General features: G+C 58.3%; 3 protein-coding genes across 6 annotated transcripts; 1 reads left to right on the top strand and 2 right to left on the bottom strand.

The window, feature by feature from the left end:
- TSPAN6 (tetraspanin 6) lies at positions 1 to 5,259 on the bottom strand. Its single transcript, XM_065643416.1, has 8 exons — positions 5,121 to 5,259; positions 4,822 to 5,010; positions 4,597 to 4,671; positions 3,922 to 4,020; positions 3,520 to 3,675; positions 2,748 to 2,831; positions 905 to 983; positions 1 to 713 (listed from the first exon to the last, which is right to left on the bottom strand). Exons 1-7 carry the CDS (start codon positions 5,205 to 5,207, stop codon positions 915 to 917), a joined length of 759 nt encoding a protein of 252 aa, XP_065499488.1. The 5' UTR covers positions 5,208 to 5,259; the 3' UTR covers positions 1 to 713; positions 905 to 914.
- A 1,119-nt stretch (positions 5,260 to 6,378) lies between these two features.
- On the top strand, positions 6,379 to 12,094 carry SRPX2 (sushi repeat containing protein X-linked 2). Its single transcript, XM_065643258.1, has 10 exons — positions 6,379 to 6,997; positions 8,834 to 8,920; positions 9,014 to 9,205; positions 9,326 to 9,502; positions 9,867 to 9,993; positions 10,095 to 10,216; positions 10,332 to 10,511; positions 10,661 to 10,794; positions 10,872 to 10,993; positions 11,294 to 12,094. The coding sequence occupies exons 1-10, from the start codon at positions 6,928 to 6,930 to the stop codon at positions 11,472 to 11,474; spliced, it is 1,392 nt and encodes a 463-aa protein (XP_065499330.1). The 5' UTR covers positions 6,379 to 6,927; the 3' UTR covers positions 11,475 to 12,094.
- Positions 12,095 to 12,490: 396 nt separating this feature from the next.
- On the bottom strand, positions 12,491 to 20,417 carry SYTL4 (synaptotagmin like 4). Of its 4 annotated transcripts, none has more exons than XM_065643152.1 (17): positions 20,372 to 20,417; positions 19,481 to 19,642; positions 19,161 to 19,376; positions 18,520 to 18,629; positions 18,244 to 18,358; positions 17,972 to 18,079; positions 17,558 to 17,681; positions 17,360 to 17,450; positions 17,074 to 17,177; positions 16,904 to 16,990; positions 16,386 to 16,564; positions 16,101 to 16,203; positions 15,024 to 15,185; positions 14,166 to 14,271; positions 13,666 to 13,765; positions 12,934 to 13,142; positions 12,491 to 12,812 (listed from the first exon to the last, which is right to left on the bottom strand). In XM_065643152.1, the coding sequence occupies exons 2-17, from the start codon at positions 19,588 to 19,590 to the stop codon at positions 12,670 to 12,672; spliced, it is 2,067 nt and encodes a 688-aa protein (XP_065499224.1). In that variant the 5' UTR covers positions 19,591 to 19,642; positions 20,372 to 20,417; the 3' UTR covers positions 12,491 to 12,669. The 4 variants fall into 4 exon arrangements, with proteins under 4 accessions (XP_065499224.1, XP_065499227.1, XP_065499225.1 ...); XM_065643155.1 differs by having other exon boundaries at positions 16,904 to 16,987; XM_065643153.1 differs by lacking the exon at positions 20,372 to 20,417 and adding an exon at positions 19,998 to 20,161.
- Positions 20,418 to 25,027: the final 4,610 nt, after the last annotated feature.

Raw genomic sequence — 25,027 nt, 5'->3', positions numbered from 1 at the left:
TCAGGACAAAAGAATTCTACTCGATACATAAAATGAGTTAAAGCAGCATATAATACTGACAATCAAGTCACAGCTGACTCGGTGCAAGGACACCTACCAAGGTAAAGGCACCAGGAGCTACATCACCAAACCTCACTACAGCTTACGAAGAATCACTACAGCCTGTACTTTTAAAAGTACAACTATAAAAAAGTATATAAAACCCAGGGATGAGAGAAAGCTTGGCAACAAGCCGAGACCTTGCTGAGCCAAGGGCTTCAGGCAGACAGGGCTGTGTTTTAATGGGGCAATAGCCCCATCTCGAGAGCAACTGTGTCCGGAGAGCGAGGGGATATTGAGGGGTTGCCTGAGCTGAGGGAAAGCATCACTTTCTGAATGAAGGCACTGGAGATGAGCACTGGGAGTCCCACGGGGCTTCCAGCACGGTCGGCTTCGGCACAGCACTCGAGCGCAGCGCCGAGGAAAGAGCCAGGGGCTGCAGTGCCCGGCGGAGCACGTTTGCTGTAACCACTGCAGCTACACTAATTATCCCACACGGTGGCACAGCAGAGTAGTGTTAGGACAAGTCCCTGAGCGCACCAGGACAGCTGCTGCGCTTGTTTCTATGAGCTAGTTGAGAAGAAGATCAGTCAGTTCAAAGGAAGATTTCAGGAAGCAGAGTCCAGAGGAAAACTGGAGGTGGTGGCATCCTCCCTGGCTGCAGAGAGCACACCCTGGAATGCACAAGGCAAAGTGTTGACAGGGCTGGATTTATACATAGCTTAAAATGATGGAGCAGACATGGTCTTGCAGGTCCCCTCTATCCCCACACAGCCCCAAAAGTGGTACCTGCTGCTGTGCTGACCGGGCAGCAGCCCGGGATGCAGAGGCAGCGCACCAAGCTCACATCGCTGGGCAGACGTACCTGACCACAGCTACACCATCTCATACTGGTTGTTCGTGATGTATTGGGACAGGCAGCAGGCGAGAACGATGCCAACCAACTGAAAAAGAAAAAAAGAAAAACACATCAGAGGTAGCCAAAACCAGGTTGCAGTGATTTAGGGGAAATGCCTGAAAAATTGCTCCAGAACATCAGTTTCATAAATTCCAAACATGAACACTGGGATTTATAAACCACGACACGGGCAGCCATGCTCTGCTTCAGTGTAACTGAGAGTGGCTGAAGCGGAGGATCCTGGCAGGCACCAGCCAAACAAGCTCCTCACAAGAAATGCTCCACATCCCACCCTGTTACATTTTGCTTCATGAAGCATTTAGTGTTTCATGGTAATTTTGGAGATTACACAGATATCAGGAGCGTCACAGCCAATTAAGCAGTCACTAGAGAACAGTAGCCACCTCTCCCTGTTGCAAAGACGGCCGGGAAGCAAGGTTGCTGTTTTCACATCAGCATCTGAAGGACACGCTACTGTTATCACAATGTGGCCTCCTGGCCCCTGTACAGACATTTAGGGCCAGATCCTGAAGGAGTTTGACCTACACCAGTGAAGTTAGAGGCACATTTGTATGATAGGCCCCAGCTCGCCACACGACACAGCAAGGCTTGCTTTAAAGGCAATAAAAGCCAGGAACAGGTTATAATTCCCAAACCTGGCATCAGCCAAGATAATTTCACAGCTTGGAGCATGCAGCTCACCGTTTGCGTGTCAGTCACGTCTTGGTGACCTCACGGTGAGCGCAGCCGGACTGAGGAGGGGATTGGGGCGAGCAGCTGGGCGCAGCGGAGCAGCTCCAGCTCTCAGGCTCTCCCAGCCACAACCGAAAGCACTTGGTAGCACAAGCCGCAGCCAGGGGCTGTTGGCTCCCGCCTCTCCCCTAGTGCAGCGCATCCGTTACGGGAAACACACGGCGACACACTCATTACAGGAGAAATATCTTGGCAGGGCTGCTTCTCCCCATGCCGATGTGGTCAGCTGGTGGTCCTGGCCAGCAGCGTCTTGAAGCTCTGCATGCCGGACCAAGGGGAGGGTGAATTCAAGCCCCTCCAAAGTCAAGGCCAACTGAGCTTGCTCCACAGCTGCTCAGCACCCAGCAAGCTCTCACAAACTAGCTAAAAAAGGGTTGGCTGTGCATCCTGCAGGTCCCACTACAGTGCATTGGGAAACCCCACCGTGGCGTCAGCGTGCCCAGCGCAGCGGAGCTGGGGGCAGGGGCCTCTCGGTTCCTGCCGGGATAAAGCCGCTGCTGCGGCTCCTGCAGGAAATGCCCTGCAGGATAAAGGAAAGGAGAGGTTGGGGAGCAAGAAGGGAAGGAAGCAATCGTAGGGTAAGGCAGCACGTGGGGTGTGAGCTGCCAGTGTAAGCTGTGATCTGCAGGCACTCACAGTGTCCCAGCCATGCAGAAGAGATGCCAAAATACCTCCCTGATAAAAAGGAAGGTCAGTGGGTAGGAAAAGGAAAGGCGCGATTTGATCCTGGCCAACAGCAAACGCAGGAAGCTTGCCCAGCGCAGCACAGCCTCCGTTTGGGTTTTCTTGAAATTGGTTGTTTCAGACAGGAGCTCTTCTCAAATAACCTGGGCTCAAGGAAACAGAGCTGGTGCTTCAGCCCTGGTTTTAAGAGACTGGAGACCGTACAGTGGTGAGATTAAACCCAAGGGGAATGTGCAGAATAGCTGTTTCTCCCTGGCTGAAACAGGCCATGCCTTTTGTATGCACACTAGACTCACAGAAATTAAATACCTCTGGAGACACACACTAGCTTCACTCTGCACTCCTCCTGTGCCAGCCAGCAAGGGAGAGTTACCTGGAAGCACGCGATGCCAAAGGAGATGCCAGCCACAACGCTCATTTTTGACTCCATCGTTGACGTTACCAGGAAAAAACAACCCTGCAGAGGAGGAAAAGCAAGTACGTGGGTCCAGTGCTTTTTACCCCCCCTGAGCACAACCCAGCACCCCCCAGAGCACCGGCAGCTGCAGGGAAAGATGCTCCTGTGCAGGCAGCTGAGGGTTTCTGGCTGCCACCCTCCTGCCTGGCCTCGGCAAAGTCATTTCCCTGTCAGCGCTGCCAGCCAGCCTCCCAGCCCAGCGGCGTTATCAAGGGCAGCGCTGCCCTTGGGCTGCTCCCAACGGGAGCCTTGGGTTGAGCAAGGTGACTCATCAGAGGAACGCTCCTTGCATCACTCGGCCGTCTCTGCCGGATGAGGTCATCTGTGCTCACCAAGGGGTCAGGACTTTGCACGGCTGACGAGAGATGCCAGCGCTGCCGAAACTAACTTTACTGGGGAATTACCTCCTTATTCATCCTTTGCCCCAAACACACGGCCCTGAGCACAAATACTTGGGTCCGGCTGGTCCTGAACCTCCAAGGAAGAGGTGGGGCAGACCTCAGACATGAGGGAAGGCTCATTCCTCCACACCTTCCAATCCAGGGGGATACCAGGACCACAAGGTGTCTGCATGGAGAGAGCAGTTCTCCTTCCAAGCCTCCCAGAGAAGAGCAAGTCCTTCTCCACCCACCAGCTCTGCGCTCCCCACCTCCAGGACTGGCAGGGGGTTTTTCTGAGCTTAACTTACATCCACAAACACTTTCGACTTGGCTCTTCTCACGTCCTTCAGATCCTCCTCTGAGCAGTCATCCTGGCTCTTGCAGCAGCTCCGGGGGATGCCCCTCTGGGTGAAGTACTCAGTCCTCTCCCAGTCCGAGTAGTTCTGCACCCCGCAGCAGTGCAGCTGGAGGGGGAAGCAGGTTTGGGAAGCACAATCACACCAGGGTACTGATCCCCTCAGTCCTACCACTGCTCCCCCAGCCCCCCTACCCTCACTTCTCTAGGAACTGCCCCCATCTCACCAGCATCTCCTCCCAAACTCAAAAGCCCATGGTGCAAAAGGACCCCCCAGCACCACGACGGGGACGCTGATACCACAGGGGGTCCCAGGGGACGACCCCCCAACCACCTGCCAGCCCACGGCACTCACAGTTCTCTGAATGGTGTCGACGGCCTCGCTGTGCCGATCCGCGGTCACATTGTAGTCCCTCAAGGCCAGGTTGAGGTTACTCTCAAAGTTGGTTTTAATCTGCAAGAGAGAGGCCTCTGCAGCAGTGCCGTCCCCTCCCGCGCTTTGGGACCCATGGTCCCGCATTAGTCACCTCTCAGCGACGGCAGGAATGACTCTGGCCATGGCCACCAGACATTCCCCTGGCCACCCAGGCAATTAAACGCTGTATTAAAGGGCAGGCTGGGCTGCGCTGTGGCGGCAGGGATGCTGTGTGTAATAACAAGGATCTCACACGGTGCCAGCTCTCCCCGCAAGCAGGCTGCTCCAGGAGTCCTCGGAGTAGCTTTAGTTACAAGAATTATTGCAGAAGATAGATCAAAGCCAGAAATTAAAGTCCAGGCTTACTTTGCCTGTTCTGGCAGAGGGGCAGCATGCTCTGCTGGGTGTACGCTGTGCCCAGCCTTGTCCTTACGGGGACCTTATGGGTCCTTACAGGGACCAAGCTGCTCTTCAGGTTGTTTTAACCTCATTTTAGCTAAACTGAGCACCGCTGCCAGCAGCACCTCCGTGCCTCCAGCAACATCTGCTTGGGTTAAAACCAGCAGAAAACTCGCTCTGCAGCATTGGGAGACAGCAGCGGTCGCCCAGACTCACCTCGTGCCTGAAGACGAAGCCCACGACGGCGGCCACCAGGACGATGAGGAAGATGAGGGACAGGAGCATGGCGTACTGCGGGCAGAAAGGGTGGGATGCGGTAGGTGGGATTGGGTAGGATGGGATGAGATGGGGTGGGATGGGACATGTCCGGATGGGTCAGGACAGGTTAGGGTGGGTCAGGAGGGGATGGGACCCCATCCCACCCCATCCGGGGCCACTCACCAGCTTGAGCATCCAGGTGCTGCCGCGGCAGGTGGCGAAGCAGCCAAAGGTGCCCAGGAGGACGACGACGGTGCCAGCGCCCACCAGGACGAAGGGGACATTGGTGGCCTTCTCGTCCAGCAGGGAGAAGTAGACGGCCAGGCTCACCCTGCCCCAGACGCCCACGGCCAGCAGCACGATTCCCGACACCTGGGGAGAGGGAAAAGCCGCTGTGGCTCGTGACTGTCGCGACAGGGCGGCGCGCCCGCGACACGTCGTGGGGCCGGGACAGGGCGGGGCGGTCGCGGCCCGGCGCTCACCCAGAAGACGAAGGTGTAGGTGAGCAGGACGCTCTTGAGACAGGTGATCACCGGCTTCGTCTGCAGCCGCCGCGACGGGGACGCCATGGCCGACACGGGCCGCTCCTGCCGGGACGGGCCCCGCCGCGCCCCCGCCCCGCCCGGCCCGGCCGGAGGAGCCCGAGCGGAGGCGGTAGTTGCCGAGCGCTCACGGAAATGGCCGAGTGAGCCCGAAGGCGCGTCGCTCCGCCCAGCGAAGGCGCCCCCTGCCTGTTCCGCGTCCCCTTCTACCTGCCCAGTGCCACCGCCTGCCTGTTCCGCGTCACCTTCTACCTGCGCGGTGCCACCGCCTGTCTGTTCCGCGTCACCTTCTACCTGCGCGGTGTCACCGCGTGTCTGTTCCGCGTCACCTTCTACCTGCGCGGTGTCACCGCGTGTCTGTTCCGCGTCACCTTCTACCTGCCCCGTGCCACCGCCTGTCTGTTCCGCGTCACCTTCTACCTGCGCGGTGCCACCGCGTGTCTGTTCCGTGTCACCTTCTACCTGCGCGGTGCCACCGCGTGTCTGTTCCGCGTCACCTTCTGCCTGCACGGTGCCACCGCCTGCCTGTTCCTTGCCAGCTCCTGCCTGCGCGGTGCCACCTCTCCCTGTTCCACGCCACCCAGTCCCTGCCCTGCTGCCCCAGCAGCTCCGGCCCGTCGTGGCCCCCCAGTCCGTGCCCAGGAGGTGTCCCCCTGCAGAACAAGGACCGGCGAGGGTAGGGCAGTCACCCTGTGCCCCGGCACATGGCACAGCCGCCATGCCAGCAGGCGATGGGCATCCTGCCCACCATGGGGCGAGCACCCTGTGCCCTCCTTCGGGCCCCCCCAGGCTGCGGGGGGCTGCAGGCTCGCGGGCCAGCGTTCCCCACAGCCTTCCTCCTTCAGCCTAGGCAGCATCACCCCGCAGTGGCCTCCCGGCAGCCCTCTCCTGCTCAGGACAGCTGTGTTATTAATTAGTGTGCTTACCGGCCTGGCCGACACATAATTAGTGCATTCAGGCAGCATGTTTCCGCCCCGCCACCCCCACGCTGAGCCAACTCTCCTACCTGTCCATGCCAGGTTCATCCCTTGTCTCTCCTCACCCATGCAGTCCTGTGCGCCAGAGCCAAAATCCCGGGTGGCGCCAGCTCCTGTGTCCACTCCCACCCGACCCCATGGGACGTGGGGTGGTGGGTCCTAACGAATGCGTTTTATTACCTCTGCCTCGCAGGGACTGAAGTTCAGCTGGAAAACAGCTGGAAGCACTTGCCTCTGGATGAGTTTCGGAGCCTGCCGTCTGCAGCAAGGTCTCTCCCTCCCTCCTGGCAGGAGGTGGAAAAAGGGTCCTGGTTCCTGCGGTTTTGTCCTCGGCCCCTCAGGATCCTCATTCCTGGAGCCCGGCAGGGCTGGCAAAGGCTCGGCTCAGCTCTCTCCTGTGTCAAAACAGGCTCTTGGATCTTCTGCTTGCAAAGAAAAAAATCTCACAACCTTTTAAAGCCTCGGACAAGCAGGAGGTGCATTGGAAAACGGGTGATCCTGGGATTTATTATTTTTGACAATCTCATCACTTTGGGCCTGACTCACGCCTTTTGAATGTTGAGGACGGGCAGCAGAAGGGAAAAGTAGGTTTGCTCAGCACAGGCAGCAAGGACAGGCAGGACGGTCAGGCGTCTGTGCAGTTACAAGGCAACGGAGGGGGTCGTTGTCCTGTTTTCAGCCCCCTCTCCGTCCTCACTGGGGTTCGCGGCTGCCCCCGGACCGAGTACGGCAGGCGGGCTGGCCGGCCCCCGGCCCCCCCGGCCCCCGGCATGGTGCAGGAGGCGGCCCCCGTCCTGCTGGTTGTCCTCGCCAGGCTGGTGTCATCCACGTGGCACGAAGGTGAGAGCTGGGGTTGTATGGGCACAGCGGGGCTCCCCGGGGATGGCAGCAGTCAGGGTCCTTCTCCCAACGGGGGGCTCACGGCGGGGAGAAAGGGAAGGAGGGGATGCCCTGGTACGGCGGTGCTGGGGAGAGCATCGGTGCCTATGGGGTATGGGGTGCCTGCGGGGTTGCACTGTGGGGTATGGGGAGGAGTGGAGGGGGGTGCTGGGAGGCATTCCGAGAGAAGCCGAAAACCAGCCTCTCCATCACGCCCCTGCCTGCGGGAGCGCAGCTTTTCCGCTGATTCCCTGCTCCCGCGGGGGCCATCGGCCGGCAGATGTTTGCCTGGACAGAGCGCTCAGATCCAAACCCCCCTGCAGCCGAGCAGCCGGGTCAAGGATCAAAAGCCTTTACCCCGTTTGGGGGTGGTTCCCCGTTCCGTGCTCCTGTCCCTGGCCCCTGGTCCCGCTGCCAGCACAGCTGGCTGGGGATGCTCCTGCCCAGCACAGGCAAAGCTGCAAGCTAGCCCCAGGAGAGAAGAAAGGGCAGTGCCTGCACGAAAAGGGAACATCGCAATTAATGGCACATCTGCCTGTGGGGATAGAGCATACCATATCCCCACTGTCCTGGCGGGGGCTTGGCAGCCCCTCTGAGAAGCATTCCTTGGTCTCTGGCACATCCCCACTGCCAGCCTCATGTGTGCCAGCCCTGGGCTCGTCCCAGGTCCCTCCACTCCCCAAGGCAGCCATGGCAGCATGGGAACGGCATCAGAATGAAAAGCTTTGTGGAAACGAGTGGGTGACTTAACAGAGCTTGTGGGAAGCGTTGGGGAGCTGCTCTGTAGTAAAGTTCATGTTGGAAAGATTTGTAATGCAGTTTCCTCCCATGACGGCAGGGCTGCTGTTTGGATCAGCCTGGGTGGATATCCCCTTCCCAAAACGGGTAGCAGGGGGAACGGGAGATGAGTGCAGCCGTGCTGGGGCTGCTGCTTCACCCGGGGTCCCCTCCCGGGCTGAGCCTCCCCGCCGTGCCGGAGCGGGGAGCACGGTGGGGTGAGCTGGAAGCGAGGAGGGGGCAGCGCTGGCGGGGGCTGGCGGAAACACGGCGGAAACGTGAGCTCAGTGCTGGGGAATGCCGCAGCCGGCTGAGACGCCACTGTGCCGAGGGGCCGCGGGAAGGACGCCAGCCCTCTGCCCCTGGTCGGCTCCCTCCCTGCCTGCTGCTCCCATGGGGACATGGTGTGGGACAGAAGGTGGCCTGCAAGAATGGTGCAATTATATCCTCCCCCATCGATGGGGTCAGGGGCCCCTCTGCACAGCACGAATGGTGTGGGGCCAGCAGCTCCAGCCAAGCCCCTCCAGCAGCTTCATCGTCCCTGGTGTGAGAGGGGATGCATCCTCCCCAGCCCCTCTTGGCCAGGAGCTCTGCTGGGATGGGCAGGAGAGAGCAGCTTCTTCCTTCCCTCGGGACAGCCGGTGGCAGGGACGGTGCCACGGGAACAGTGGAAGGAGAACTTCTCGGCAGCACGAAGCCAGGGGTCAGTGCCAGCCCACTCTGCGCCAGCCCTCATTTCCTTCCGTAACCACGGCTGCTCCTGCCACTGTTTAGTCTGCGGGCTGGTGCCAGCGCACATCATGTCGCAGGGGACTGGGCTTGCTGTCTTCCCAGCTTAACCCTTGAGGGGAGCCCCAAGACCAGCAGGACAGAGTCTGCTGGGGGGTGTGAACACTCACTGGGGAGTCGTGGGATGTTTTGAGGTTGGAGGATGCAGCTGCCCAAGGAGACATTGTCACCTGGGTGCTGCTGCTGCCATGAACCATCACGCAGCCCCCTTGTCTATCTCCTCCTCCCCAGGGTCTGGCTATTACACAGCTGAGAGCCACGCCAATGAAGTGTATGTGGAAGAAGCCCCTCCCGATCCTGCCCTGGACTACCGCCGAGGTAATGGCACCTGAGCCTATCCCTCAGGTCCTCGTGGGGAAACTGAGTCATGGCAGAGCTAGGCATCCCCCTCACCTCCCTTCTCTCCCCCAGTGCCCCAGTGGTGTGCCACGCTCAACATCCACCGCGGAGAGGCCACCTGCTACTCGCCCCGGGGGGGCTCCTACCGCAGCAGCCTGGGGACGCGCTGCGAGCTGAGCTGCGCCCGCGGCTACCGGCTGGTGGGTCCCAGCACTGTCCAGTGCCTGCCCAGCCGCCACTGGTCCGGGATGGCGTACTGCCGACGTGAGTGTGCCCCACCAGCGGCTCACCGGCATCCCCGCGGGCACCTGTGGCAGCCGGTGCTCTGCCCGCTAGCATGGCTGGGCAGCCGCTTCCCTCCCGTCTTTGCTCTCTCCACCCCAGAAATCCGGTGCCACGTGCTGCCGGCCGTGCTGCGGGGCACCTACGTGTGCTCGGCCGGCGTGCAGATGGATTCCCGCTGTGACTACACCTGCCTGCCTGGCTACCAGCTGGAGGGTGACCGGAGCCGCATCTGCATGGAGGACGGGCGCTGGAGCGGGAGCGAGCCAATCTGTGTAGGTAAATTCTTGCCCTACCGTCCTCCCAGCCCCACGCTGCTGGGGCACGCAAGGGCAGGCCACCCTCCATCCCTGGGGTGCCTACAGGTATCACCCCCACATCCGACCTGGCCATTGCCAGTACTGGCTCCTGCACCCCCTGTCCCTGGGACCCCTGTCCCTGCTGCTCCCCAAGGTGCTGTTAGTCCTGAAGCAGGGGCTGGCGCAGGGCACGTTGGTCTGGGATTGGGTCACTCTGTGCTGGCATTCTGGTGTGCCCAGGCTGTGCACAGCATCCCTGGAGTCACTGAGCACCAGGGATGGTGCCCAGCTCTGGTAGCCCAGCCCCCGTGGGTTCCCCCACTCCCTCTCCTCCCTGTGGGCAGATTTGGAGCCTCCCAAGATCCGCTGCCCGGACTCCCGGGAGCGGATAGCTGAGCCCGGCAAGCTGACTGCCACCGTCTACTGGGACGCCCCCCGTGTGAAGGACTCTGCCGATGGCATCATCAAGAGGTGAGCATGGAGGCACTGCTGGCACCGGCGGCAAGGGCTGGGGGCCAGGCTGGGTGCTCCCTCCCAGGGCCCCGATGGAGACACCCATCTGCTGGGTGCAGGGTCATGCTGCGGGGCCCAGAGCCCGGCTCAGAATTCTCCGAAGGAGAGCATGTGATCCGCTACACTGCCTACGACCAGGCGTACAACCGAGCCAGCTGCAAGTTCAGCGTCCGTGTCCAAGGTGAAGCAGGATCCCCTGGGGCTGCTGGGTGCCCCCCACCAGCTCCAGGCTCTGCACCCCACAGCTGGGGCTGTGCCCCATCACCCCCAGCCCTCACCCACCTCGCCCTTCGCAGTGAGGCGCTGCCCTGTCCTGAAGCCTCCCCAGAACGGCTACATCTCCTGCACCTCCGACGGCAACAACTACGGTGCAACCTGCGAGTACCTGTGTGACGGGGGCTACGAGCGCCAGGGCACCTCCCTGCGCGTCTGCCAGTCCACCCAGCAGTGGACGGGCTCCCAGCCCCTCTGTGCACGTAAGTGGTGTGGGACAGGGGGGACCTGCCCGCAGGGATGCCCGGTGCTCAGAGTGGATGCTGCCCAGTAGGGCAACGGGGTGGGGAAGGGGTGATTGGGGGTGGGGGGTGGAAATGGCATCTCCCCACACGCTGACCTCTCGCCCCAGCCATGCAGATCAACACAGCCGTGAACTCAGCCGCCAGCCTGCTGGACCAGTTCAACGAGAAACGCCGCCTCCTCGTCATCTCAGCTCCTGACCCCTCTAACCGCTACTACAAGATGCAGATCTCCATGTTGCAGGTGAGGAGACGGTCCCACCGCCCCCCTTCCCACACCACCCTCCCTCAGCACCCTCTCACCAGCCCCTCTCTCCACAGCAAGCTGCCTGCGGGCTGGACTTGCGTCATGTCACCACCGTGGAGCTGGTGGGGCAGCCCCCGCATGAGGTGGGACGCATCCGAGAGCACCAGCTGTCTCTCAGCCTCATCGAGGAACTCAGGTAGGGTGGATGGGGGGGCTGTCCTGGAGAGCCGAGTGTCTGTGTGAGGGGACAGGGGATGGGGACTCCTCTGGCAAAGCAGGAGGCTGCAGCTGGGTTTGTAGACAGCCCCTTCCTGCTGCATCAGAGGGGCTTGTGCAATGTGGGGACACCCCCAAATAGAGCATCACCAGACCCTGAGGAAGAGCTCACAGCCCTGAGGAAGAGCTGGGAGCCACCATCCCGGAGGACCTGGGTTGCATGGGGTAGGCAGGCTCAGCCCCCCCAGCCCTGACCAGCAGCTCTCTCCTGCACCCCCAGGCAGTTCCTGCACCTCACCCGCTCCCACTTCAACGCGGTGCTGCTGGACAAGGCGGGCATCGATCGTGAGCGCTACATCTCCCCCGTCAGCCCTGATGAGCTCTTCATCTTCATCGACACCTACCTGCTGAGCGAGCGGGAGGCGGAACAGCGGGCGCAGAGCGGGGACCCCTGCGAGTGAAACCCCCGCCTCCGCCGCCACCAGCCTCAGAGGACAGACACCTTCCTTTCTGCTTATCTAGTCGCCCACCGTAGAGGAAGACCAGGGTGCTGAGGACCTCCAGGGGAAGGGGAACCCCTCTCCAGCTGCTCTGGCACAGAAAGGTGAACAGGGACCAGGTGCCAGCAGCATCCCCACTGCCCAGCAGCCAGGAGCAGCCTCCGGCTGTGGGGTGGGATGGCTCAAGCCCAGCTGGGACCATGGCAGGAGATGCCAGAGCCCCTGTGCTCAAACCTCAGGGCAAGGGGGGGAGAAGAGACCCCAACGCTGGGCTGCCAGAGCAGGGGAGAGCAGACAGGACAGGCAGAGAACAGCACAACAGCCTCTCATGCAGTAGCTTCACTCTCCCTGTGACCATCCTCACCCTGTGCGCAACCTGAACCTGCTCCCCCCAACCTGGGGTCAGCTCTGCCAGGCAGGCACTGCTGCCAGGGTCCTGCCGGAGCTGCCAGGAGGCCTTTACTAAAAGCAAACTGCCCCACGCTCAGCAAAGCCAGTAGCATCCATTCCCCCCTACCCCTCGCTTCCCCTTCCACCAGCCACAGGGCAACCCTTCCTGGGAACTATTTTGGCAGTAGAATATTAACTTGAAATAAATAAATTTGTACAGAAGTCATCACAGAGGGCAAGCCCTGGGAAACCAATCCTTTCTGGGGGCCGCTGCCCCCAGCCACCCCTGGCTGACCCCACAGGGCTCCATCCCGGCCCCGCAGCCAGGGCTGGGGCTGGGCTGTGCAGGGATGCCCTGTCCTGGAGCTGGCAGCATCTTGGGGGAGGAGGGTGGAACAGACAAGGAGGGAGCAGACTATGAAACAGAGAGGATGGGAAAAAGAAGAATGGAAAGAAGAAGAAAAAAAAAAAAAGAAGGAAACCCCCCCCCCCCCGCCCCAGTTCAAAGTGTTTTGCCTGGAGGGGAAGAAGGAAGGGTCCACAAGAACTCTATTTCAGCCTGAAATTTGGTGCAAAGCCTAAGACAAAAGGAAAACCTTTAAACGAAGCAAGGGCAAGAAGACTTTCTGCCCAAGCCTGTTTAGAGGAAGTTATGTTTATTAAAGTATAAGCAAAAAAATAACCATGTTTGGCAGCCCTGCCAGGCTGTGCAGCTCTCGAGCAGCGGTGCCAGCCCTCCTCTGAATCCCGGTGCCAGTGCTGCAGCCTATGGCCTCATCTTGGCCATGGTGGAGCGGAGCTGGAGCGTCCCTTCGGCCCAGGAGCCTGGGTACTGGCACATCTTCTGCCACAGGTTCAGCTCTTCGCCCGTGGAGTCCATCCAGTCCACAGCCTGCCCATTGCTCATGCCTGGGAGAAAGGATGGACGTGGGCAGAAGTGGGTGCCGGAGCAGCCTCCTGCCCACAAGTGAGGCAGCCCCAAGCAAGGCTGCTTGTCCCCAGGGTTTGATAGGACCCCAGGGCTCCTCACCATTGCCCACCCCGAGACGGACACCCCCGAGGAAGTCGTTGCTGGACAGCGGCTCCCGATCCCAAACCGTCAGCTCCAGGCAGATGTGCTGCAGATCCTCAGGGTTGATGCCGTTGTAGACAAAAGTGTGGTTGTAATGAGGGTTCAGGGTCTTCTTCACCACAGGTGTCTTCCTCTTGGAGGCTTTGGTTTTGTGTGGCAGGAGGTAGCTGGGGGAGGCAGCCCCTTTGGTTAGCAGCAAACGTGCAACTGCCTTCTGGCCCAGGGACTGGGGCACCTCGGCACCCCAGGACCTGGTCTGGAGCGCACCTTCTCTGACATGGCCCAAGAAGAGCCACAATGGTCTGCAACGGGCTGGGTCTCTTCCCCAGCTCCTGAAAAGCCACTCAGCAGACTGCAAGCAGTCTAAGGAGGGGAGGGGACAAGGACTGGAGCCTGCTCACCCCCAGCCATGCTGCCTGGTGGCTTGGTGACCTCTGGGAAGATGATCTGACAGCAGCTGGAGCCCTGCCCTGCACACAGCTTCCCAACACGACCGCTCAACAAAGCAAAACCCAGGAGCGCGTTTGCTACCAGGAGCATCTTGGCTCTGGGCAGATGGAGACTTTCAGGGTACCAAAGCAGGCAGCATGTGGCAGATAGCAGAGAGACCCTTCCCTATCCCAGGTCCTTGTGGCAGCAGCCAGGGAGGACAGTGCCTTCACTGCCCCCTGCACCAGAACCCACACTCACCCTTTGACAAAGCTGTCTGATGTCCCCCCCGATTTAGCAGCCGTGAGGTTCTTGGCTTCTTTGATCCAGACCTGGAGCTCACCGCCTTCCCCTGTTTTGCCTGGGAAAAACCCAACACAACAAGAATTAATCAACCTTAATTTGCACCACCACTAACTTCTAGAAAAGTCCTGCTGAACAGCCTTCACGGCAGAGGCGGGCACAGATCCGGAGCTTGTATCTCCTCCTGCCTCCTCCCTTCCTGGCCCTGCCTGCTGAGATGAAGGCACACAATTGCTTCATGCAAGGCCCAATGGTCCGGCATTGTGCAGCCCCAGAAAAGCACTGGGACTACTGGGCCAGCTGAGGACAGCCAGGTCTGCCCTGAGCCACAGCAGCCTTGTAGGTGCTGCAGAGAAGGCTGCAGTGGCACCCCCCAAGAAGCACCCCCCAGACTCATCTCGCCTGGCCACGAGCAGGTCCTGCAGCCTATACAGAGATCCTGGAGCTCCATCACTCACCCTTCCTGTCATTCCCAGCCCCAGGATGCTTGGAAGATGGGATGTACTTCATGGAGACAACCAGCTCTCCCTTGTACTGGTGGAGACCAGCAGCATCTGTCCCAATCTGCAAAGAGGCAAGACTTCTCAAAAAGTGCTGGAGAAGCCAAAGCAGACATGGTGATGGGCTCTTCTGCGTGCATCACCTCCCCAGGCTGGGCCAAAGGCTTCTCCTAGAGGTGGTTTAGCTGGCACGGATGCCTGCAGTCCCTCCCCAGTATTACCAGCTCAGACTCAGACCAGCTCCTTTGGGATCCTACTTTGGCTCAATCACTTCCCTTAGGAAACTCTATTTAGGACCACAAGCTGCTCAAACCACAGCAACACGGAGGGCTGAGCCCACAGTACGAGTTAATCTAAAGAACCAGACTTCATCCCAGCAGCAGCAACTGCTGCTGCCATTGAGCTGCAGGAAGGCCCTCGCTGCCCATCCCTGCAGCCCGCAGCATGATGCCACAGCCATCTCCCTCCCTTGTTTCCCTGTTTCTCCAGTTCCTCCTGGCCGGGGCAGGGAGCTGGGAAGAGCTGTGCTCTCAGAGCAATCAAGCAAGCAGAACGAAAATCCCTGACGAGGCAGAGACAAGTCCTGCAGCATCACGTAGTGAACTTACAGAGGAGGAGGGAAGCTAGGCTCAAGGCAGAAGATCTGCCCTTTTTTACTACTGCTGTCTGCTTCCAGAGTCTTCATTTCTCCAAAGATTTGATTTAGCACAAGCCTTTTGGCAGCTCTCAGACCAGGTCTCTGTACCGCTCTGCCCACAGAGGGCCACCCCCCTGGCAGGGCTGGGTAAGGGAGGACTGGGGTGGCCGGGCCAGCACCTTGCCGTGCAGGGGCAGAAACTCCTCCAGCTGGCTCTCGAAGTTCCAGGCGTCCAGCGGGACCTCCACCTCACCCAGGAACGTGTTTCGGCCAAAGCGGTCGTGGTGCCAGACCGAGAACTGCAGCGTCCTCGCAAGCAGGAGGGACTTGTTAATCTCGTACTGGGAAGAGAGACAGGAAAACCAGTGGTGAGCAGGCAGCACCAGGCAGGGGACAGGCTTTATACACACCATCAGCCACAGCTCTCGGACAGTAGAGAAGACAGATTTGAGGAGCGATGGATGCATGCAGGAGACTGTTCATCCTCCTTCCAAAGCCTGCTGAAACCTCAGAGCCCTGGGGCAGTGGTCCAGGAGCCCAGACTCTCTGGACAAGCCGTCCTCAGAGCCCATGTAGAGCCAGGACCAGGACTCATGGCACCCAGCCATCCCACAAGTGAAGTTCTGCCAACCCACCAAGCTTCAGGTGGTCAGAGCGCGAGACCTCGGCAAACGCGGGGCTGAGGGAGCCTGGACACCAAACCACAGCTCCCCATTCCCTCCTGTCCAGAGAGCACCTGGCCTCAGCAATGCGCTGCCAGGCTCGGGGGCAGAGCCAGCCCTTCCCACCACCTGGTGGTGGCCACAGCAGGGACCGTGGTGGGCAGCGCCAAGTGCTTCTGCCCTGGAGCCCAGAACTGCCTTATCTCAGCCTCTGCAGCCCTGCTGCCCTCCTTCCCACCGCCGTAACCTGTCTGCAATGGCCCAGGAGCCTTTTCCATGGAAAACAATGCCCAGAGGAAGCAGAAGGCCCCTGCTCTGGGTGGTGCCACAGGTGCCAGGAATGTAGGCTGAGACACACAGATTTGCATCTGCAGCTGTGCCTCTACCAGGGCACCTGGGGCTTGACACCACAGCCCCATCTGAGCAGCAACCCAGCCTGGCAGTGGCTTTTTCCAGCTTCCAGGGTGCTGTGTCTGGACATGGAGCCTCTGCAGAGCCCCCACCCCAGGGCTTGGAGCCCATCCATCCCCTGCTTTGCTCCAGCAGCATCCCCTGGGCCAAGTGCGTGCCAGGCCCCAGACCATCCCCACTCACCTTCAGCAGCTCGTTGTACTGGGGGTTGATGGTGTTGCGTTTGATGGTCGTCTTGCGTTTCCCTTGTCGGGATTTGTCGGGCAGGAGGTAGGTCTTCACATACCTGCAGGGAGCATTTCACCAGGGTCTCCCCACAACTAACTCCCCGTCACCCCCCAGGACAACCCCAGACCTCCTGCCTCCCCAAGACCCACCCCCACTCACAGCTCCCATCTCTGGTGGGCACCCCACAACCCAGCTGAGCACCACCAGCGATGCCACTGGCCGCCCAACCCCAGCTCTCACGGGTTGGAGCGCTTCTTGCCCTCGTCCCCATAGGCCAGCTGGCGACACTCCTTCACGTGAATGAACAAGGTCTGTGTCTTCTGCTCGTAGCTCAGGGAAAAGGAGATTCCCCCGGTGACCGCAACGTTGCCAAAGTCGCCGGCCTCGCTGTAGATGCTGACCATGCTCCCCAGTGTGCTCTGGAAGACACAGCAGGGCTGAGCCAGGGCAGCATCGCTTGGTGGGTCCCTCTTCGTCCGCAGCAAGGCTACTCCCCACACCTCCTCTGCTACCTCCCCAGCCCCTCTCTCACCTCTCCATGGCTGGAGATGGCTGCCGAGCTCCCTGGAAGACAGCTGGGTCTCCACATTTCGATTCTTTTCAAGGCGAGGAAGCCCCCTCACCCCAAACTCTTGGCCCCATACCCCAGCAGCTGCCCACTCTGCCTCCCTCCCACCCAACCTGTCGCCGCTGCCCTTCTCCATCATGTCTTCCCAGAGCAGAGCAGAGCAGAGCACGGCCACGCTGCAGGGACCCACCGAGGAGGCGCCGCTGCGCATGCTGCCCCGGGCCACTCTCTGGCGATGGATCTCCACCAGGTTATCGATGTCCTCCTCCTCCTCCTCCTACAAGAAGAGGCTCATCAACTGCCTGCACGGGGAGCACCAGGGCACGGCCAGCCAGGCAGCTCCTCCACCGAGGGTCTCACCAGCTCCACATTGAGGCCAGGGACTGACTTGCTGCGATCCCCCAAAGAGCCACCTTCCCCTACGAGGTTCTCCAGGCGCAGGTCGATCACCGACTTGGTGTAGTCTGCACGAGAGGTGGTGAGGCAGGAGGCAGCGGCACGGTGCAGGACTGGCAGAGCCCTGCTGCTCCCTCAAGCAAGAGGCTGCCCCAGCCTCTCCCACCTGCACCGAAAACCCAGGGAGAAGCAGCTGCCCCCCAACACCAGGCTGGCACCCAAGTCCCCCCTGCACCCAAGCAGCTCTCACCCGCGGGCCTCACCACCCGCCGGGGATTCTTCTTGAATATGGTTCCATGCTCATCCACCAAGCTGCTGCTGCAGGTCCCCACGGCGGCATCCTTGGGAGGAAGGGTCCCTTCAGAGCAGCGCAGGGCTGCGCACCCCGCACGACTCCCAGCCCCACGCCCCAGGACAGGGCTGAGCCTGCCGGAGCAGCAGCACGCACTCGTCCGTCAGAGAGCGTGGTTTTGGAGCGGAGAGGGAGGGTCAGGCTGGAGGCAGCAGGTCCTGCTGGTGCAGCAACCTGTTTTCCACCTCTGGGAGGGGCAGCTCTCTCCAGGGAGTTTCTCCTGCAGAGGAAACAGAAAGGTCTGTCCCAGGCCAAGAGCACAGCTGGGAGGCACCACCTCCCCTCAAGCTCCTCGGAACCACACAAGCTCTGCAGAGCACTCCAGCCTGCGGGGCAGAGGACCTGCCTGTGCACGGCCAGGTTTCAGCCCAGCCAGAGGAGCCAGCTCTCCCTCACTAGGCAAGGAAGCTGAACAGAGCAAAACACACTTCACACAAAGGTCCTCATCCTCTGCCAGGCCAGCCTTGCCACGCACAACCTGCCCAGGTCCCCCCAAAAGGAGCCCCTCACCTGCCCCCCACACCACCAGGACTAGGTCTGTAGCCATCCAGGCTCATGTTTTCCATGGACTCTGTGTCGCTTTTGCCATCTGGAGGGTCTGAGACATCCGGAAACAAACTGCAGACAAACAAAACCACAGGTATGTCCTGTTTGGCAAGAAGGCCGGTCTGAGAGACATCTGCTGCACCACCAATGATCCAAACAGGGCTGCAGCGTCCCTCCTGTCCCTGCAGCAGATGGGGGCCGGTGCCCAGAGCTGGAGAGGTGGCAGGGACCCTCACCTGGGCCCCTCCTGGGGTGCTGGGGGGCTCTGCTGCCAGGCTGTGGAGGAGCCTTTGGGCTCACTGAGCTGGGCTTTCTGGAGGAGGGTTTGTCCTACAGTCTCCCTTTTGCTGGCTGGAAGGAGAGAGGCACCAGGAGGACCGCTGCTCTGAGTCCACTGGCTGGAGCAAGAGCTGCTCCCAGGCAGCTCCACACTGGGCAGAGGAGCACCAGGGGAAGCTGGAGCATCCCAGGGGGCTGGGCTGCGGGAGAAGGTGTCACTGTGGCATCCTTACCTGCCGACCTGTGCCGCAGGGACAGCCGCACCATGTCACTGCCCAGGCGGTTGGCAAAGCGGTTGACCCTCTGGTCATAGAACCAGTCACCCGTTGTCTTCTTCAGCTCGCTGCATGACAGGAGGGCAGTGGGGGACAGTGAGGGGCAGTGGGGGGCTGCTCCCTGTGCCCTACTGCCACCCTTGGTGCTGCCGCAGCCAAGGAGAGCACAGGCACCACGGGCATGCTTGGCAAGTGGCTCAGCAGGGACGATGCACTAGGTAGAAGACAGGCCCAGCTACGTCCCCAAACACAAGAGTGAGATAGGCTTTGTGGAACAGGGAAGGTCAAGAGGGAAGAAACCTGGGGTGCTTGAAACACAGGCTGTGTGAGGACCAAGGCGGTATGCCAGAGTCAAGGAAGGGAGGAAAAAGAGCAGGGTAGGCATGAAGGAGACCAAGCATGGAGCACAACCCAGTTCTCCATCACCCAGCTACAAGTACCCACCCTGGGAACTGACAGCAGAGACGGCTGCCCTGTGCTGGAGAAGACCAGCTGGGCTAAGAAAGGTTGGCCATACGGCATCAAGCTGGGGTGACCAGGAGGAGGAAGAGAACACGAGGGGTGTGCAGAGTCCTCGCCACTTGTCCCTGGGTACTCACGCCTCCTTGGTGCAGACTTTGCAGCGCCAGGAGCCGTTGGGGCTGTAGGAACGGCAGTCCCGACACACCAAGTGGTTGCAGCCCCGGCAGGTGTTGGCCTTGGGGCTGACACGACCCAGACTCTGCTGGCAGCGGGCACACGTCCGCTCGCTGTAGCGCTGGCTGCCCCGCTTGGCTCCCTTGCGCCGGATCTCCAGCAGCTCGTTCTTCAGGCGCCTGCTCGGACCCCAAAACCGGGAGCCGTCAGAGCCGCCCCAGCCGCTTCTGGAGCCAAGCGGGGAAACCAGCAAGCGCCCTGCCTGGCCCGGCCACATCCTCACCTGATTCGCCTTTCCTCTGCTTTGCGGAGCTCCTCATCACGCTGCAGGACTTGTAGGATCAAATCCCTCTCCGCATCCGACAAGAAGGACAGATCCACAGCCTCGGACATGGCTCCGCCCGGGATCGCCCACCCTCGCCAGAAGCAGCCGGACGCGTCCGTGCTGGGAGCAAACCAGCCGCTTAGCGCGGCAGCCGCACCGCGGGCTCGCAGCCCCACCTCAGCCCACCTCAGCCGGCTGCCCCCTGCCTGCGCCCCGAGGACAGGACAGGCTGCCGCCCCCAGCCCGCAGCACTGCGCCCAAGACACCGCCTGGGCGCAGCCGGTGCCCCGGGCGCCCGCACCCAGCCCGCCCCGCCGCCTCCGCGGCCCTGCCCAGGGCACGGCGCTGCTGCGGGCTGGGCTGTCGGCCGCCTGCCAGCCCCGCTGACCTCAGCCGGCTCCGTGGGACCGGGGCTGGCGCCCAGCACCCCCGGGGCAGAAGGAGCTGCCCCGGGCTGCTGCAGCCACAAACGCACCCCGGGCTCGGAAAGCTGCTCTTCCCCACGCAGAGCGGCCGGGGTGGGGACGCGCACCCGGAGCAGCGGGGGGAGCAGGATCCGGCCCGCAGGCGCTGACAACCCGACCCCGGGCGGCCGCGGCAGCTCCGGCCCCGGCGGAGGAGGGCAGAGCCGCGCCCCCCGCTCCGTGCCCGAGGCGGCGGCACCGGCGCGCCGGGAGACGGATGGCGGCTGGAAGCGGCCGCTGCTGAGCACGGCGGGAGGGACCTTCCCGCCCCCGCACCGCGCCGCGGCGCCGCCCGGGGACGAGGCGGGCGCGGGCCGGGCCCCGGGCTCTTCACTACCGGCGGCGTCCGGCGCCAGCCCCAAGACTCCCCGGCCCCCCCCAGTACCTGCAGCGGCTCCGGCCGGCGCCTCCCGGCAGCAGCGGCGGGAGGGGCAGAGCGGGGGCGGTGCCGCCTTCTTAAAGACGCCGCGCCCGCCGCACCTGCGGCACCGACGGGGCGGCCCCGGCGGGAGGTGTGCCCGCCCCGTCCAGCCCCGTGTCCGGAGCTCCCGGCACCCCGGGGACGGTTGCACACCTCGGGGGGGCTGTGGCCACAGCCCCGCGGGCTGCTCTCCCCCCGGCACGGCCGGGCAGAGCCCGGCTGGGTACCCGGAGCTGGGCGTCCTGCCCCGGCTGCTCCCCCGCAGCCCTGTCTGGGAAGGCAGCTCCTCCCAAAGAGCACACACAAGCCGGCACAAAGTCTACAGCCACTCGAACTGCTGCGGTGTCCTCCCGGGGTCCCTGGGGTGCCCAGCACGGTGGAAGGTGAGGGAACACGACCCGAGCAGCACGGCCATAATGTCCTCCCCGCAGCGGAGGATGGACGTGCCGTAAGGCTCCAGCCTCTGCCCTTGTCCTTCGTGGGCAGAGATAGGGCCCTGGAAGGGCTTCTCAGGCAATAGCGAAGCCTTGAGCACACGCAGCAGGGCGAGGCGTGGGGCTCACATCCGTGGGGAGGTGGCTTCTCACCACGCAGGACCGTGTGCTCACACTTTCAGCTGTGCCATGGGGCTAACCACCACAGGACAGGGAAAAGGCAAAGGGTCCCAGCTCTGTGGGAAGAGACGGGACACCTACACGAGGGAAAATCCACGGGGAGACCAAAGGGCCTGTGGGTGCTCCCTCCCTGGGCGGGAGTTTCTCTGCAACAGGGCTACACCCACAGCTGCATAAGAGGGGGTTTCTGTTTCATGGGGCTAAGAGGGCTCTGGGCTCGCAGGCAGAAACGAAAGCAGAGGACACACGCAGAGGCTTTGGTCCCCAAGCCCCTCCAAACACTGCTCTAGGACCCCCACAATTGCACAGGTGTTTTGACCGGACACCAACAAGAGAGGTGGGAAACATCCTTATTTCTGCAAAAAGGTGAGAAGAAACAAAGATAAACAGACTTATTTCCAGTACAATAAAAAAAGTATGCGGGCAAGAAGTCTGCCCTGACTTGAAATGAAGCCTGGCAGCAATCTGAGGTTCATTCAGCCCTGTGGGAAAATGAGGCTGAAAGTGCCACCATGTTTGTTTCCAAGATCTGGACAGCAACAGGCAGATCCAAGCAAAGACACAGGGTGCACTCAACACAGCTCACCCCATCATAGCCTGAGATACAGATCCTGTGATGTTGGGGTCAACACCAGGACCCCTCAGGGAACCCACTAACCAATCTCAGAACCTATCTGCAAAAAGGTTTTTCATTTTTACATTGACAAGAAATATCAGTAGGACAGAAGTTGTCTGTACTACACCAGCAGGCCATGAAGTCTTCAGCTCCAGTGCAGTTGGCTCTAAATGAAAACAAAGTAAATACTTATTTAATTATTAATACAGTAACATACTGTTAGTGGGCTGTATTTCTAATTACATCAGAAATTTCAAGTTTCATATGACATACTTCGTTGACGGTAGTACATCTTAATTTCCACTGACTTGTACCTTTGAAATTCTGAAATTATTTAAGAAATGAAGGTTTACCTAGTTAAATCACTTTGCTGAGGTTTTGTGCCCGTCTTCCAGTTAGCCAGTAAATTGTATGGCTTGTATTATTATGATTTCTATCACATAATTTAAGTGTGGTTGTATCTGAATTCCACTAGGTGTCATCTCTGGGTTGCTGGTAAAGGCTAAAAACCATGAAATCCATTTGAGATTCAAACCCTCTAAGAAAATCTTTCTGTGTGTTCTGCATTGGGATCGTTCCTTATTTTGGTCTACAAAAGGATTTGTTTTGCGTTAATGTCAGTTCTCCTCCATCCCTTTTACTGTGTGAACTGAGCTGTAAATTACGCTGCAGAAGATGAGTGCTTACAGCACTTCGCGGGCATACAGCTGTCTAAAAATAACCTCCCCATCAGCAGCCATAATTAGGCAGCAAAAGGCACCATGGTTGGCACTCAAATCTGTCATTCTTTGCTGTTTCTCTCCTGTGCGGGACTCGGACTGAATGCTGTACTCATCATCCATACAGCGAGCTACAAGCTGACCCAGATTCTGGTGCAAAGCCACTGAAGTCTGTGATTTATGGAGAGGAACCTGAAATCTTCACCTATGGTGTACAAGCAAACAAGCAATGGCAAGACACCACTGGAGACACGGAGAGAGAAAATTAAGATCCGGACTGTGCATTGCAAGGTCAAGCACTGCTGTGGTACTCAGAAAAACCCAAACCAGCCAACACAGCTGAGCAGAATTTTGCATAACTTTTCACATTTAGAATAAAGCCAGAAAGAACTGGCAGAGCTCTCAGAGCAGATCCTCTGAGCCCGCTCAGCAGCCGAGAGGAAGCAAGCAGTGTCAGAGCAGCGGGGCTGTTACTGTTTTGCTATTTTAAGAAGGGTTTTACACCGCCGACAGGTGGATTAGCAAACTCATGACTACTGCATTATTAGCTAGAGAGACGATGCTATGAGCAGCCTTTATCTCAACAAAAGATGGAAACCTCCTTCCTCCCCACTGCCCACGACAATCTGATCCAACATTTACTGTTAACCAGAGATAAAACTAAATGATTACACACTGATCAAGACTTGCATTCGTACAAACCTATTTACATATATTGTACTGCTTTCTCTCAAAAGGGCATCAACATTGGAGCATTTTCCAAGACAACCTAAATATAAATCATATGTTATGCAGAACAACTTAAAAAATCACTCATAGTATTTGGCACCATGTTATCTAGGAGATAAACAGCACTAAAGTTTTTTAGCTACCCATACGATCTGTAACAAATAAAATTCATTATATAGACTGCAGTCTATATAAATGCAAAGTTATCCTTAAAGCAGTAACTTTTTTTGGCAATTTAAAGGCTAAAGTAGCATGAAAAAAATTCCTCGAATCACAAACCAAAACTCTATTAGAAAAATCATAACTGCAGCTGGTTTACATCACTATCAAGTTTGTGATATCTAATTACTAGTAACTGCTAGCTACCAGGTAAAGAACAGAGGTAATGAAAAAATAACTAAATAAAATCTGTAGGAAATCTTCCCAGAAAAAAAAAAATCCTGACCAATAACTGTATATTCTAAGAGAATCAGAGATAATTCCTTATGACTTACCTTCTCATTTGAAATAACCTTTGTTTTTCCCAATGCATTCTGATTGCCATGCTCTTAATTACTGATGATTTTCTCCCTGTTCATCTGAATAAAAAATTCTAAAAAACACTTGCTGTAAAAAGAATGCATATTTTTTTTTTAACGCATATACCGACTATTTCTTCCTACTGAAAAAGAACCAAACCATCTTACTCATTTAAAATACATCCTTTTGACATTGATAGGTTGACTCAAAATGATTCAAAACTACCAGAACACCCAGTATTTTAGTTGTATTGCAATCTTTTTAATGTATAGAGGTACAGAATAACAGCTGAAAGCAAACGCACACCTACGTCTGTGTGAAATCCCACCATGCTCCTGGCAGTACAGAGCTCAAGAACTATGAGACACTCCACAACAGCAGACACAGGTAAGCAGCTGTCACACAAAGCTCTCAACATTCTCATTGTTTTCCCATGATTTAAAAATGAACTCTATGTGAACCACACGGCGGATCTCCTGAGAAGCTGTACCCGTGGGGCTGCGATGCCGCAGTGGCGCTGCCAGGGGTCAGCCAGGCAGGTGACACACACAGCCCTGCCCTGACCGGCTACAAACCCCAAATGCAACCACGTCTCACATTCTAAAGCTTCTTGTGCGCTCAGGGAATCGCTGGCCACGAACAGAACGAAAAGCAGGACTTCAAGAGCGGACATCCTGAAGGCGACAGTGGTAAAACATGTTCCAGTTTTTGCTAGCAGCATCCACTCTCCTTTCTGCTGCTGTTATTTACTGTAGCAAGTCAAGCATCACAGATTTTGAGCTTGTTTTATAGCATCCTTCTCTATAAATAATTACTAATTAACCTAGAACAGACACAACTTACCCAGCATATTTTATTTTATGACAACTGGGTAGTTCCATAAAAATGTCTCATTAATCCTGCTATTTCTGAATTTTTGAATACATAACGTTGTTAAAGGAAAACTTTGCTTAAGTTTCAACACACTAAGGTGTTTGTCCCAAGCGTTTATCTGTTCTACTTTTAGGGTTACCTTTTACAGACAACAAACTTTTAATGTTTTTGAAGACAAAGGTCCTTGAATATACATGGTTTTTAAAGACATATCAAAGACATGGATAAAGAGTATAAAAATGTTGATTAAAAGGAATCCCGTAATTGTATGCACCTACCATTAAGTTTTGTTGATTAACTTTTCTCTTTTGCAATCTTGATTCCTGAGAAAATAACAGAAAATACTCTTCCGGTAAGGATGAATAGCAACAAACACTGACACCACAGCACACTCCCAAACTGTCAAACTGTCATCTTACCTTTTTTTTCCCTTTTTTTAAATAAATTCCCAACATTCACTCTGCAACACGATTCTGAATCAGCCATGGTCTCTATGTGACTGACTCATTACCCTGAAGAACTTACACAGGAATAAATGGGGATCCATCCA

This window comes from Caloenas nicobarica, chromosome 12 (assembly GCF_036013445.1).
Source record: "Caloenas nicobarica isolate bCalNic1 chromosome 12, bCalNic1.hap1, whole genome shotgun sequence".
Classification (NCBI taxonomy): domain Eukaryota; kingdom Metazoa; phylum Chordata; class Aves; order Columbiformes; family Columbidae; genus Caloenas; species Caloenas nicobarica.
Note: the sequence above shows the minus strand (reverse complement) of the source record. Positions and strands in the feature narration are given on the sequence as shown.

What these genes read in the sequence shown, in the direction of transcription:
- TSPAN6 (XM_065643416.1), bottom strand. Translation starts at nt 5,207, where the DNA reads ATGGCGTCCCCGTCGCGGCGGCTGCAGACGAAGCCGGTGATCACCTGT. An exon ending in GCACCTGGATGCTCAAGCTG is followed by an intron (nt 4,672 to 4,821) that starts GTGAGTGGCCCC and finishes TTCTGCCCGCAG; the next exon opens with TACGCCATGCTCCTGTCCCT. An exon ending in TTGGCATCGCGTGCTTCCAG is followed by an intron (nt 984 to 2,747) that starts GTAACTCTCCCT and finishes TTTCTTTTTCAG; the next exon opens with TTGGTTGGCATCGTTCTCGC.
- SRPX2 (XM_065643258.1), top strand. Translation starts at nt 6,928, where the DNA reads ATGGTGCAGGAGGCGGCCCCCGTCCTGCTGGTTGTCCTCGCCAGGCTG. An exon ending in GTCATCCACGTGGCACGAAG is followed by an intron (nt 6,998 to 8,833) that starts GTGAGAGCTGGG and finishes CCTCCTCCCCAG; the next exon opens with GGTCTGGCTATTACACAGCT. An exon ending in AGCCTCATCGAGGAACTCAG is followed by an intron (nt 10,994 to 11,293) that starts GTAGGGTGGATG and finishes CTGCACCCCCAG; the next exon opens with GCAGTTCCTGCACCTCACCC.
- SYTL4 (XM_065643152.1), bottom strand. Translation starts at nt 19,590, where the DNA reads ATGTCCGAGGCTGTGGATCTGTCCTTCTTGTCGGATGCGGAGAGGGAT. An exon ending in TCAGACAGCTTTGTCAAAGG is followed by an intron (nt 13,143 to 13,665) that starts GTGAGTGTGGGT and finishes TGCCTCCCCCAG; the next exon opens with CTACCTCCTGCCACACAAAA. An exon ending in CCGTCTCGGGGTGGGCAATG is followed by an intron (nt 12,813 to 12,933) that starts GTGAGGAGCCCT and finishes CCTTTCTCCCAG; the next exon opens with GCATGAGCAATGGGCAGGCT.